General features: G+C 37.5%; 1 protein-coding gene across 4 annotated transcripts in view; it reads right to left on the minus strand.

The window, feature by feature from the left end:
* The window catches only part of LOC143022121 (nuclear valosin-containing protein-like), a 170,363-nt gene extending 166,761 nt beyond the window's left edge, over window positions 1-3,602 (minus strand). For 2 of the 4 annotated variants that reach the window (XM_076180131.1, XM_076180130.1), the window contains exon 1: window positions 3,463-3,602. In XM_076180131.1, coding sequence (XP_076036246.1) covers window positions 3,463-3,513 — 51 coding nt within the window. In that variant the 5' untranslated portion in view covers window positions 3,514-3,602. The remainder of the gene's footprint in view (window positions 1-3,462) is intronic. The other 2 variants (XM_076180134.1, XM_076180132.1) reach the window with 1 other exon arrangement.
* Between the last annotated feature and the right edge of the window lie 9,600 nt (window positions 3,603-13,202).

The raw sequence follows: 13,202 nt of genomic DNA on the forward strand, positions 1-13,202 counted from the left end.
ATTTTCAATGTTTTCCTTCCATTTCTTAATCTTTTGGATACTTTCTTCACCTAAGTTCTCTTCAATTTTTTCAGTCATCACTTGTATTTGTTGTTTACCTCTTTTTTTTAAGTTGTCGCTATTGGTATCATTACTTCTCTTCTTTTCATTATCACTCTTCAGCTCTCTTATATAATTTTTCATTTCCTTAATCTCGTTTCTTAGATCCAAGTTAGTTTTCCTCAGGTCGGAAATTTCAATGTTTGCTTGCGTTAAGCAAACCATTAGTCCAACGATTTCGTTCAAGTCCATAAATTCATTCTCCCACCGCATCCTATTTTTGCTCATTTCCCTCTCTATCTCTAAGATTTGACTTAAACTCCTTTTGTACTTACTGAATCCTGAAAAAGCATTGTTGTGATATTCTCTCATGGTCGCAGGAGTTTTGTAAAGATTGTTTACATCGTGGTTTGGCATGTCATCACTAGATGGCTCTGATCTGAAGTTGTTTTACAAAGGATTACAAAGGCGGAGCATGCCGACAGGAGACCTTTTGGTCCATAACTAGGTCGGATGCGAAAAAAATCACAATAATGTTCGAGTCAGACTTTTCGTTATTTTCTTTAATTTTTTTTTGCTAATTATGTCTTAATACATTTAACTAGCATTTAAGAGATATCATTTTGGACACCCACAATTTCTCCCCTCCCATACAATACAAACCAGGTTTCCTTTTTCGTTGTTAATCCTCTTCATTGGGGCCCAGTGATGGAGGTGTTGTCAGTTCCATGGTCGGCGTGTGTGGTATCAGAGAATATGCCTACATGTTCTGCATTAAGACACCACTGACAAATTACCAACAATCTTAAAAGTTGCTCATACACTTGCAGAACAGCAAGTCAAATTGAAAATTGTATGCATGCACTAAATGCTACAATCATTCAAATGTACCACAAAAGATGACAGTGTAAACATTACATCTGCAATGATGGCGTTGCCCGCTTTGCATGCACCTACCTACATGTTCTCCATTAAGGCTTAACTGCCGTGTTACCTTTAGATTTTTACTTGGAAAATTGTTTTGCCAAGGTTAACCAAATTTGTGTTTAAATTTGTGAAAATGTTTGTTTTTGAAGAATTGGGCATACACTTGCAATACAGCAAAATTTCAATAATCTGTGCATAAGCTGAATGCTACAAGCATTCAAACTGAGGCATTATCATTCGAGGTGTAAACAGTACATCTGCAATGGTGGCGTCGCCTGCAGATTTGTGCATACCTAACTATTTGTATGTTTACAAGGTGCTTCTGAAATGTTCACAAATGTTCATGATAGCTAGGTCAACATAAAAATGGAATTCCTGATATTTGAGCTCAAGTAGTTCTCATGAGATGCAGAAAGTCACTATGAGTACAATGCAATTTGAATTATCCATCTAGCTGTCCTAGTTCCCAAGATATTGCATTTTGAACAGTCTCACTAAACGCCGACCAAAACCACACAATGACGGGTTTTGCTCAAATGCATAATTTATATATATAAAATACCATATGGTTGCATTATTTGACCTATTTTCTTTAAAATGTGTGACTTCTATGTAAAATGATCAAAGAGAAGTTACGTTTTTATCCTTTGCAAAATTACCAACCGGCAACCAACGCCGACCAAACCCAAACAATGACGGCTTTTGCTCAAATGTATAATTTTAAATAAAAATTAGCATATGGTTGCATTATTTGACCTATTTTCTTTAAAATGTGTGATTTCCATGTAAAATCATCAGAGAAGTTACGTTTTTATCCTCTGCAAAATTACCAACCGCCGACCAACGTCGACCAAAGCCGACCAAAACCACACAATGACGGTTTTTGCCCAAATGCATAATTTATATATAAAAAATAGCATATGGTTGCATTATTTGACCTATTTTCTTTAAAATGTGTGACTTCCATGTAAAATCATCAAAGAGAATACGTTTTTGTCATTTGAGCAAAAGCTGTCATTGTTTGGGTTTGGTCGGCGTTGGTTGCCGGTTGGTAATTTTGCAGAGGATAATAACGTAACTTCTCTTTGATGATTTTACATGGAAATCACACATTTTAAAGAAAATAGGTCAAATAATGCAACCATATGCTATTTTTTATATATAAATTATGCATTTGATAAAAAAAACATCATTGTGTGGTTTTGGTCAGCGTTGGTCGACTTTGGTCGGCGTTTAGTGAGACCCCATTTTGAAGGGTACAAAATCAGGCCTATTTTGTCCCAGAAAATCAGGCCAAAATGTGTGTAGGCTATAGCATGCTTCGACGGACACATCTGCATCGGCAGTTGAAATGTCGCACTACGTTTGACGTTATCCGATAATCTGACCCAATACGAAAAAAACTAATTTGTACTCACAATTTCTCAGCTCTTGCATAATACCCTGCCCTGGTTTTGATATTAGAATAATCCACGAGACTAGTAGTTTTCGTTTATTTGGGTCTGTTGCTCATTTAATGGATTTTTTTTTAGCTCATTTTTCATATTGAAACATAAGCAAATTTTCAATTTACTGCTGAATGCAGGCCGCCATGCTTATCTTATGTTTTTATGTACCGACATGTAACTGATGATGTGATTGGTTGAAATTTACTACGATCGTAGTAAATATACTCGTGTGACATTTTTATAAATTAAATTTCCTGCGATATGTAAATTTGGCAGTTTGAATGGCATGCGCTTAAAATGACGCGCTATTGGCGGGCATCATAGATGATGGTGCCTCTAGCGGTGTTTGACCTAACTATTCATTACTTTTAGGATATCCCCTATATCAATTGAAAATGGCATATTATAATTATTTACATTGCAGTGGTGATACTCTCATCTTAATTTACTTAAACAAGGTAGGCAGGATGATCTATTGGTGAAAAATAATTATTTTGACCATATTAATGGTATATGGGTAAAATCCCAGAATCACACATGCACATAAATTATGTGCATTGATTGTATGATTGTAACATTGTTCATTTGCTCCTAATTTAATCCAATAAAATTCCAGAATCATTATCATGCACATTTTTAACATGAAACTTGGGTTGTTCAACAGCTCATAACCTAATATAACTTAATCAAACTAAACTATTCTGTGGCAAAATTACTAGATATTTAAAATTATAATAATTAATTATAAGTGTTTCACTGACTTTATGAAATACTATGATACTGGAATATAACACCTAATCTAACCTCAAAAACAATTCCTTGGGAGAAACAGATATTTGAAGTGCAAAGGATTAAAGAAATAAGTGTAAATTGTGTTTGCGAACTTGTGTGATACTAACTGGAATAGAACCAATCATGCCAATGTCAATGACAAGACTTCAGGATTCCTATACCTATCGCACAAAGTGACAAATACCACAATTCTACTTGAACATCTGTGAGGAAAACACTATTATGGTACTTTCTTAAGCCTGCTGTGCGATTTTACCTTCTCAACTCTAATGGGCAAACTTCTTTCCAAAAAATACGGTTCCTTCATGTTGACCACTTTCGTGCCAAAACCAAAATACAGACTTCAATTACCCACACTGCTCGAAACTCAAGCATGGAACTGTTTACATGTGTTGGGTTTTAGTATTCGGTTTATGTTGTCGTATCTTACTTTCAAAATTAACGTGTTTTAAAACAGGAATGCACGCGGAAAAGCAAAATGAGACGGTAAATTTGAGAAAGTAAAGAGAAGAGTAAAGTAAAGAGGAAAGAAGAAGGGAGGTATATGGATGACAAAATCCTTGATGACAATCATGGATCAAATGTTTTGGAATGGAATTTTTCCCAGCTGAATGAAACCACCTGATGTTATAGCCAGGATAGACTCGTTAATGCGACAGCATTACGGAATGAGTTAAAGGAGTAAAATCTATAGGAATATGGAAACAAAATTTATAACAATGAAACAAAATATCAGAATTTAGCCACTTTGCTCAGTACATTCGGCTCACAGGTCACAGCACTACTCATAAATCGGTCATATATGAGCTCTCTTCAGCGAGGGAAATAACTGTCGATCACGATTCCAACACGCGATCCAAAACCATGGTGAATCTCACACACACAAGACTGGAAAATGCACATATTGTATCAATATATAAAGGAGGAAGTAAGGAAGATCCAACTAACCACAGACCGGTCTCCTTAACAAGCACAGTAGCTAAAATATGTGAAAACGTGATTAAAAGTAGATGGATTAAACATCTGGAAGAAAAATCTATACTAAACCCAAGCCAATTTGGATTTAGACAAGGAAGATCATGTACAACAAATCTAATCTCCTTTTATTCGAGAATAATAGATATAATAGACGAGAGAGATGGATAGGCAGACTGTGCCTATCTAGATGTACAAAAGGCATTTGACAATGTACCACACAAAAAATTAATAGAAAAATTAGAATCAACAGGTGGCATTGAAGATAATTTATTAAAATGGATGGAAGACTTCCTGACTGGGAGAAAAATGAGGGTAGTAAATAGAGACAAATACTCGAAATGGGAAGAAATGATAAGTGGTGTTCCACAAGGGTCAGTAACCATGTCTGCCATATACGTAAACGACATGGACGAAGGAGTTGAATGCTTTATGGATTTCTTCGCAGATGATAGACAGATAGATAGATAGATAGATAGATTGACTTTATTTGGCAATGAATCAATGTACATCAAGTGCAAATAATGACAAGAACACATAGTTCGGAATAATGCAAATTGCCGAGGATAACACAAAAAGCATGTACGCTTATTTCCATTGTGGTCCTCATCAGATTGTTATTCTACACTAAGTCACACTGACAACATACGTAGGGGGTTAAGGGGACCAGAGACAATCATGAGTAATACCAGTCAGAACACATATGACACATAAACATTGTTATAGTTTAGCTAATATTACTAAAATGTTTGTACACATGGAAATAATTTGAGCACCATCACAAAAAGGAACATTGCAATAAGCAAAGGAACAACAAAATCATATTAAACTGTAACAAAACAGTATGAGTGAGTACTATATCAGAGTAGTACCATTAATGATATACTGCATTATTCTACAGCTGTATCAACATGTATGAGTGAGTACTATATCAGAGTAGTACCATTAATGATATACTACAATATTCTACATCTGTAACAACATGTAGTTATAGTGAATGCTACACTGCAGCTAGGGTCACCTATTAATTAAATCTACCATTTAACCTGAATCTCAGGACGGTGTGGGCAATTAGTATGAGCACTAGGGAGTAGTACATTATAACCTGAAGCATCAGGGGTAGGGTACAGGGGACCAGTACTCGAATGAGTAAAACAACAAGGAGAACGAGGAAAAAGGTCAGATCATAACTGTTCTCGGACCCTACCTGAAACATATACCATATTATGACTGGCAAAACAAAGGTGGAAACCAATTTGTAAACATCAATCATTGTTATGCTAAACTAAACTTCTGAAGAACAAAAAAAGGGGGGGAGGTAAGAACAGTTATGAGTGAACACAGATTTGAATGGTATTACTCATGGAATGAGGTATCCCTCACTAAGCTAGTAGTACACAAAATCAAGGCTGTTCTCTATCCATAGCTGAGACATATAGTAACACTTGACTTTTTTCTTGAAGGTAACCTTGCTATTTGACTTCTTAATGGACACAGGTAGTGAGTTCCATAGTTGAGCACCTGTGAAATGAAAACTGTTTTTGGTGAAGGGACCTGCATGAGGTACAATAAGAGACTTGACTGTTCCGGGTTCGGTTCTCAGCCGATAATGTAAAATTACAGCTCACATATGAGGGAGCAGAATTATGAATGACATTGTAAACCTGGTTTAGTTTCAACTGCTGACTGCTGGACACGATATTTTACAGGTAACATTCCTACCTTGCTAAATTCTTCAATACCAGTATGACTACGTTGAGGTAAATTTAGTCTGAATCTAATTATCTTATTTTGTGTAACCTGTAGCCGGGACTGGTTTTTTTCTGCTCAGACTACTGTACCAAGAGCTACAAGCGTAATCAAAGTGATGTTGTAACAAGGCTGAGACCAGAAGCTTCTTTGTTTCCAGATCAAAATTTCTGGCTTTTCTGTACAAAATTTGACTTGGATACAATCTTATCCGTTATGGCATTCCCTGAGAGGGACTGATCTAAGGGTATTCCAAGATAGGTTACCTCTTGTTTTGACTCCAAGACATTAACCCCACATCTGACATGTACATCGCTGTGTTTCCTGAGGTTGGGTTTTGATGCGAAGACAATACTTTCCGTTTTACCGAGGTGTAAAGACAGCCTATTTTCTATGAGCCAGTCCTGGACCGATGACAGTTCGACACTCAGTTTCTCCTCTACTTCAACTGGGTCCCTACCTGAGACAATTAGAGCGGAGTCGTCTACAAATAGCAGTAACTTACAGTTCACCGCACCTGGCATGTCGTTAATATAGACTAGGAACAGTAGGGGTCCTAGAATTGAACCTTGTGGTACACCACAAGTTATCTCTCTGTCATCTGAGCAGGTTTCATTTACCTGTACTAGTTGTTTGCGACCTGTAAGGTAGGACTTGAACCAGACAATATTCGCCACTCCTAATGCCTGAAGTTTTTTTTTAAATAAAGTATCATGGTCCACTGTATCAAATGCCTTTTGTAGATCTAATAAGACTAAACCCGTGTAATTACCTCTTTCGCATTCCTGTTTTATCAGATCGTAAAGGTATATTAAGCTGGTGTCTTGAGTAATTCGTTCTAAAACCAGATTGCATACCGTATATAGTAGATTACGTTCCATGAGGTAGGTATCTAACTGATTGTATACGGTACGTTTCAAGACCTTCGAAATAATATCTAGAATTGAAACAGGCCTGTAGTTACCTGCCTCAGTTTTTGTTTTGTTTTTTCTTTTAAAGAGGTGTTACCCGATCCCTTTTCATGTCGCTTGGGATAGATCCTGAACCAATGGACAAGTTTATGTGGGTTATTGGGGGAGTAAGAATTGTGGCTCCATCCTTAACAAACTTTGCAGGAATGTCGTCTAACCCTGTAGCCTTATTGGCACTTATGCTAGCCAGTAATTTAAACACTTCTTTTTGAGTGGTCTTATAGTTTGAAACACTTTGTAGACTTGTCTTTATAGTACTCCTGAACGTACCCCAGCCCAAACTTCCCAGAACCCGTTGGGAGGGATTTAACTAGTTTTGTGGCTATGGTTGTGGAAAAGATGTTGAAGTGGTTGGCTATAGTGTTCCTATCAGAGTTAAGCTCGCCGTTTATCAAGAGTCCTATCCTATCTACTTTGTTACTAGGCTTTGTGTGAACTTCTAGGGTCTTCAGTGTTTGCCAAAACTTCCTTGGATCGTGTTTGTTCTGGTGCACCATCTTAGTACAATAATCAGCTTTGGCTTTTTCCTTCCAATATTTCACCTGATTCCTATAGTACAGAAAGCCATTATAGTCCTCCTGATTTCAATTTTTCCTAAATCTGGCAATGAATCTATCTCTATCTCTAATTAAACCCAGTACTTCGTTAGTCATCCATGGCTCCGTCCTCTGTTTTATTCGTATCTCTTTGAGAGGCGCTACTCTGTCTATAATAGTAAGAAATGTGTACTTAAAATAAGACCAAGCCTTATGAACATCGGTACAATTTAGAACTGGCGACCAGTCTGTCCTACCCAGTTTATCTACAAAATGTTCTCGTGAGTAATGCGTCATGGAACGAAGCTTCACTGTGTTGTGCTTGTTGAAAATCGTCTTCCTAGCTTTCCTAGTACAATATATGAGCTTGTGGTCACTAAGACCATAATCACAAGCACCAGCCTGCGTTATCTTGTTACGATCGGAGACCAGGATAAGATCTATGATGGACCTGGATGTGCCTGTTATTCTAGTAGGCTCGTCAATCAGTTGTGTCAGGCCATGAGATTTTAGCAAGTCCCTCATTGCCTATTAAAATCACCTAGGATAATAATTTCTTGGTCATGCATATTGACCCGATTGAAACAGGTAGATTCTAATGCGCTATAGAAGGACATCTGTTTCGGTGGTCTGTAACAGACCCCGCATAAGATGGGATGCGATTTAGGTAACAATATTTCTATCCACACAGCTTCGAGCCCATCGTTACTCATAAGGTCTGTACGGGGGTTGAATGCTAAATCGTTGTGTATAAATGTACATACCCCTCCTCCGGTCCTCTTTCTATCATTACGCACAACACTATAACCCGGAATCGCAATTTCCGAGTCGGAGATGGTACTGTCTAGCCAAGTTTCGGTGACACCGATGACTGCTGCCCTGGTCCGCCGCGCAAGTAGACGGAACTCGTCTATCTTAGGTAGAAGGCTTCTGGCATTCAAGTGCAAGAAGTGGAGGCCCCGCTTGTTGAAGCAGTTGAAATCACTCCCGAGTGTTGACTGGGGCGAGGCACAGTGATCGGGGTTAACAGGTGAAGGGTCAACATCACCATCGGACAAGGGGGCTCCTGGTAGTTCATTGAGTGTACACCCAATGCAAGTGAAGTGGAGAATGTCCTCATTCACCAAGGCAGCATTGTAGGTTTCGTGAGAAATTCCACAACACTTGATGTGAGTCCATTCCCCACATGATTTGCAGCTGATGGCTCTGCTATTGCGACGGACTCCTTTTAGACAGCTTACACATGGGTGTTTTGGGACTCTCGTTGCAGCTGGGCCAGGACAGGGATGTATATCACCACAGAGAAGGAGGGCGTAGGACACCAGAAGCTTGGAAGTGTTGATTTTTCTCTTCGGTGTTATATGAGAACTTCCCCTTTGTTTAGCTAATCGAATCCGACGCCACTTTCTGACTTCTGTTGTTGAGGCAGGCGGGGGGAAGGAACTGACACAGAGTATGGTGGTTAAAAGATATCCTAGAGCTTCTGTCTCTCACCCCAATGTCAGAGAGGAGCGGAGGGTAACCAGGAATGCCCACTGCAACGTATGAAAGTTGATGCAAAAAATTTAAAGAGAGTATCAACAAATGAGGACTGTGACTCATTACAATCAGACCTGGACACAATTTGGAAATGGACTCAAAAGTGGGAAGTGAACTTCAATATCAAGAAGTGTAGCATGATGGAGTTTGGTAAAAACAAAAACAGAATTTCAAAATATTACAAAATTGGTGAAAAAGAAAAAAAAAATTCACTAGGAAAGGAACCTTGGAGTGATAATCAGCAATGACATGACACCGGACAGACATATAAACAAAACAGTAGGTGAAACATACAATCTACTAAGGTAAATGAAAGTGGCATTTGAATACTTGGATGAAGAAATTATAAAAAATATTAGTCGCATTGATTAGACCAAAACTGGAATATGCAGCGACAATATGGACACCCAGTACAATATATATAAAAGAATATAAGGAAACTAGAAAGAATGCAGAAAACAACAACAAAGTTGGCACCAGCTCTTTCCAAATTAACATACGAACAAAGATTATCGAAACTAGAACCACCAACACTAGAGCAAAGAAGAGAAAGGGGTGATCTATTGACTATATGTAGAATCATGAAAGGAATGGAAATCCTTGACAGAAAAGATTGACTAAAAATGACAATGGAAAAACAAGAGGTTATGAAAAGAAACTCAAAAAGGACAACTATAGAAGAGATAGGAAAAAGAATAGCTTCCCACACAGAGTGCTGGACACATGGAATAACTTAGATGAAAAAACAGTGTGTGTATTCACGATTTTAAGAATAAACTTGATGCTGAAGGATACAAAGACGGGTCACCACGACCATAGCTCCCTTCCCGTATAATACAACTAGGTAAATACAAACTAGCAAACCAGACACTGCGAGATACAAAGGCGGGACACCACGAGCATAGCTCCCCTTCCCGCAAAATACAACTAGGTAAACACACACACACACACACACACACACACACACACACACACACACACACACACACACACACACACACACACACACACACACACACACACACACACACACACACACACACACACACCGGTGTGTGGAGTGTGAGTGGTCTCAGACCTACCCAGAGATCTGCTAATAATGAGCTCTGAGCTCACTGCCGTAGGGTGGTGTCTGGCTGTCTCGAAAAGAGGCTGCAGCAGATCCGAGGTGAATACACACACACACACACACACACACACACACACACACACACACACACACACACACACACACACACACACACACACACACACACACGTACGTTAGATGGACGGCGAGGATTGACGTTCTGAAGAAAGAGTGAAATTCTCGTGGATCTCAACGGAAAGGAAGTACCTATTGTATTTACAGGTGGGGATTGCTCGTGGTGTAGTGGGAAAGTGAGGAAAAAGAAGAAGGAGAGGGATTACTGAGGGAAATGGAAGGAAATGAGGAAGGGGAGGACTTGGTCCAAGAAGCCAGACGGCTTGTAAACAAACGACGAACCGATGATTTTGATTTTGATGATGGGACTAACAAAAATGTAAAGATTAGAAACATAGATAAGAGCAGTTCAATGGAAGGTGAGGATAATAATTTCCAAGGATTTAATGAGGGGGCGGCGGATACCAACCTCCCCCGACTGGCAAAACTGGAGGGAAAACTTGAACAAATGACCGAACATTGGGAGATTAGGTTCGGTAGAATGTCAAAAATTGCGGAAAGGGTTGAAAGATTGGAAGAACTAGAGAAGGCGAACAAAAACTTAACTGATGAAATAGAAGAACTAAAAAGACAGTTAAGAGAAGTAAAAGAGGAGAATGAAGAATTAAAAAGGAACAATAAAGACAATAAAAATGCAATAGCAAAAAAGGCACAGGGGTGGAGGAAGATATAGGAAAATAGTAAAACTGCATTTACTGATATAATCAAACAGCAAATGAAAGAGCAAACCGAAGACTCAGTTATCAAAGTGATGAGACAGAAGGAGAATATTGTAAGAGACTTAACAGATAAAAAGAAATGTATAATTATATTAGGAATGGAAGAGAAACATAACCCAAATAGAACCACAAGAATCAAAGAGGAAAATGAAAAAGTAAGTAGATTACTAGAATAGGTTCAGGAAGATGAACCTGAAATCATGAAACAAATTGAAGAGAAGTTTAGTCTCGGAAAGTATAGTATAGATAAGACCAGACCAATTAAGATTAAATTCAGATCACAAACAACAGCAGAGAATATCTTAGCAAAAACAGGGAAGCTAGCAGCAAGTGAACAGTATAAAAAAGTATGGATAAAGAGAGAAATGAATAAAGAGGAAAGAGAGGAAGAAAAAACGAAAAGGAAAGAAGCTAAAAAAAAAAAAAAAAAAAAAAAAAAAACGAGACCAGAACGGAGTCAGAAAAACAAGAATTCTACTGGAGAGTAGTGAATATGAAATTGGAGAAATGGACCATAACAGAGAGAAACAAAAAAGAAACAACAGAGAATACAATGAAAATAACAGAAAGTTAAGAGTATCCTACACAAATATAGATGGATTAATAACAGGACTGAATGAACTGAACGAGTATCTGAAGGAAAAAGATCCGGACATAATGGGAATTGTTGAGACAAAATTAAAAGGTCCACTACCACCCAACAGCATAGGACACAATGCATATAATTATTGGATTATAAACAGAGAGATAAAACTAGGGGGTGGATTTATGTTCCTGACTAAGAAGGATATAAACGTGAGGTGTGTCACTTATGGAAAGAACAGAGTAGAGATGATTATGATAGAAGTAGAAGACAGAGATAAGAAGAGCAGAAAGTTTGTAATAAACTACGTGCCTCCAAAAACAGCCTCGTGGGAAGAGAGTGAACATAAAAGTATGTTAGAAGACACAAGAATAACACTAAACAAGATAATGGAAGATGGAGGAAGAATAGTTATGATGGGCGACTATAATTGCAAAGAAATCTGCTGGGAAGAGATGACCGTAAAGGGTGGAGAAGACTCATGGGGAAATGTTCTACTTGAGATGATTATTGACCACACAATGACACAATGGATCCAAGAGAACACTAGGTATAGAAATGAAGAAGAACCATCGAGACTAGACCTAATAATCACATCAGAACCTGAAATAGTGGAAAAGATAGAATACCAGGCACCAATAAGTAAAAGTGACCACATATTGATAGAACTAGAACTAAATGAGAATAATACATGAAAAGAAATGAACAATATAGAAAAGGAAGATTGATGTATGAAAAAACAAATTTTGATAAAATAAGAGAATTATTTCAAAATGGAAACTGGGAAAGAATACACAAAGAAGATACAACAGTAGAAGAGAAATGGAATATTTTGACAAAAATCTATAAAAAAGGAGTGGAAAAGTATGTCCCAAGACAAAAACAAGAAAAAGAATATGTAAAGTGCTGGTACAACAAAAGCTGTAGAGTTTTAAAGGACAAAAGAGACAAAGCTTGGACCAAGAGGAAGAAAGACAAAAGACCTGAAAAAATGGAAAATATATACTTGTTATAGAAATGAATATGTACAAGCGTGCAGAGAGGAAAAGAGAAAATATGAAAAAGATGTCATAGAAAAATGTAAAGATCAACCAAAACTATTTTACAAATTTGTAAACAACAAACTGAAAAACAAACAAGATTTGGAGAAATTAAGACAAGGAGGACTTGAATACACAGAGGAAATTGAAATGGCGGAAATTATGAACAAGCATTTTAAATCAGTGTTTACAAGGGAGAACATACAACCTGAAGAGATCGAATGGAAAGAGAAAGTCCCCCCTATGAAAGAAATAGAAGTAACAAAGAATGAAATAATGAAACACTTGAGTAATCTTGATGTTAGAAAATCGCATGGACCAGATGAAATAGCAAACTGGATTTTGAAAGAATGCAGAAATGAACTGGCAGACAAAATACATAGCATAATAAGTAGTTCCTTGAAGAAGGAAAAGTTCCAGAAGATTGGAAAAAGCAAATATAGTACCTATATATAAAGGAGGTAATAAAGAAGACCCTACCAACTATAGACCAGTCTCTCTAACAAGTACAATAGCAAAAATTTGTGAAAGAATGATCAAAAGTAAATGGGTAAAATATTTAGAAAAAACAGCGTGCTTAATCCAAGACAATTTGGATTCAGACAAGGACGATCATGCGTCACTAATTTAATATGTTTCTATTCAAGGCTAATAGATATAATACAAGAAAGAGATGGATG

The sequence above is a fragment of the Oratosquilla oratoria genome, chromosome 43 (genome assembly GCF_046742065.1).
Source record: "Oratosquilla oratoria isolate Oo_2021 chromosome 43, ASM4674206v1, whole genome shotgun sequence".
NCBI classification, from domain to species: Eukaryota; Metazoa; Arthropoda; class Malacostraca; order Stomatopoda; family Squillidae; genus Oratosquilla; species Oratosquilla oratoria.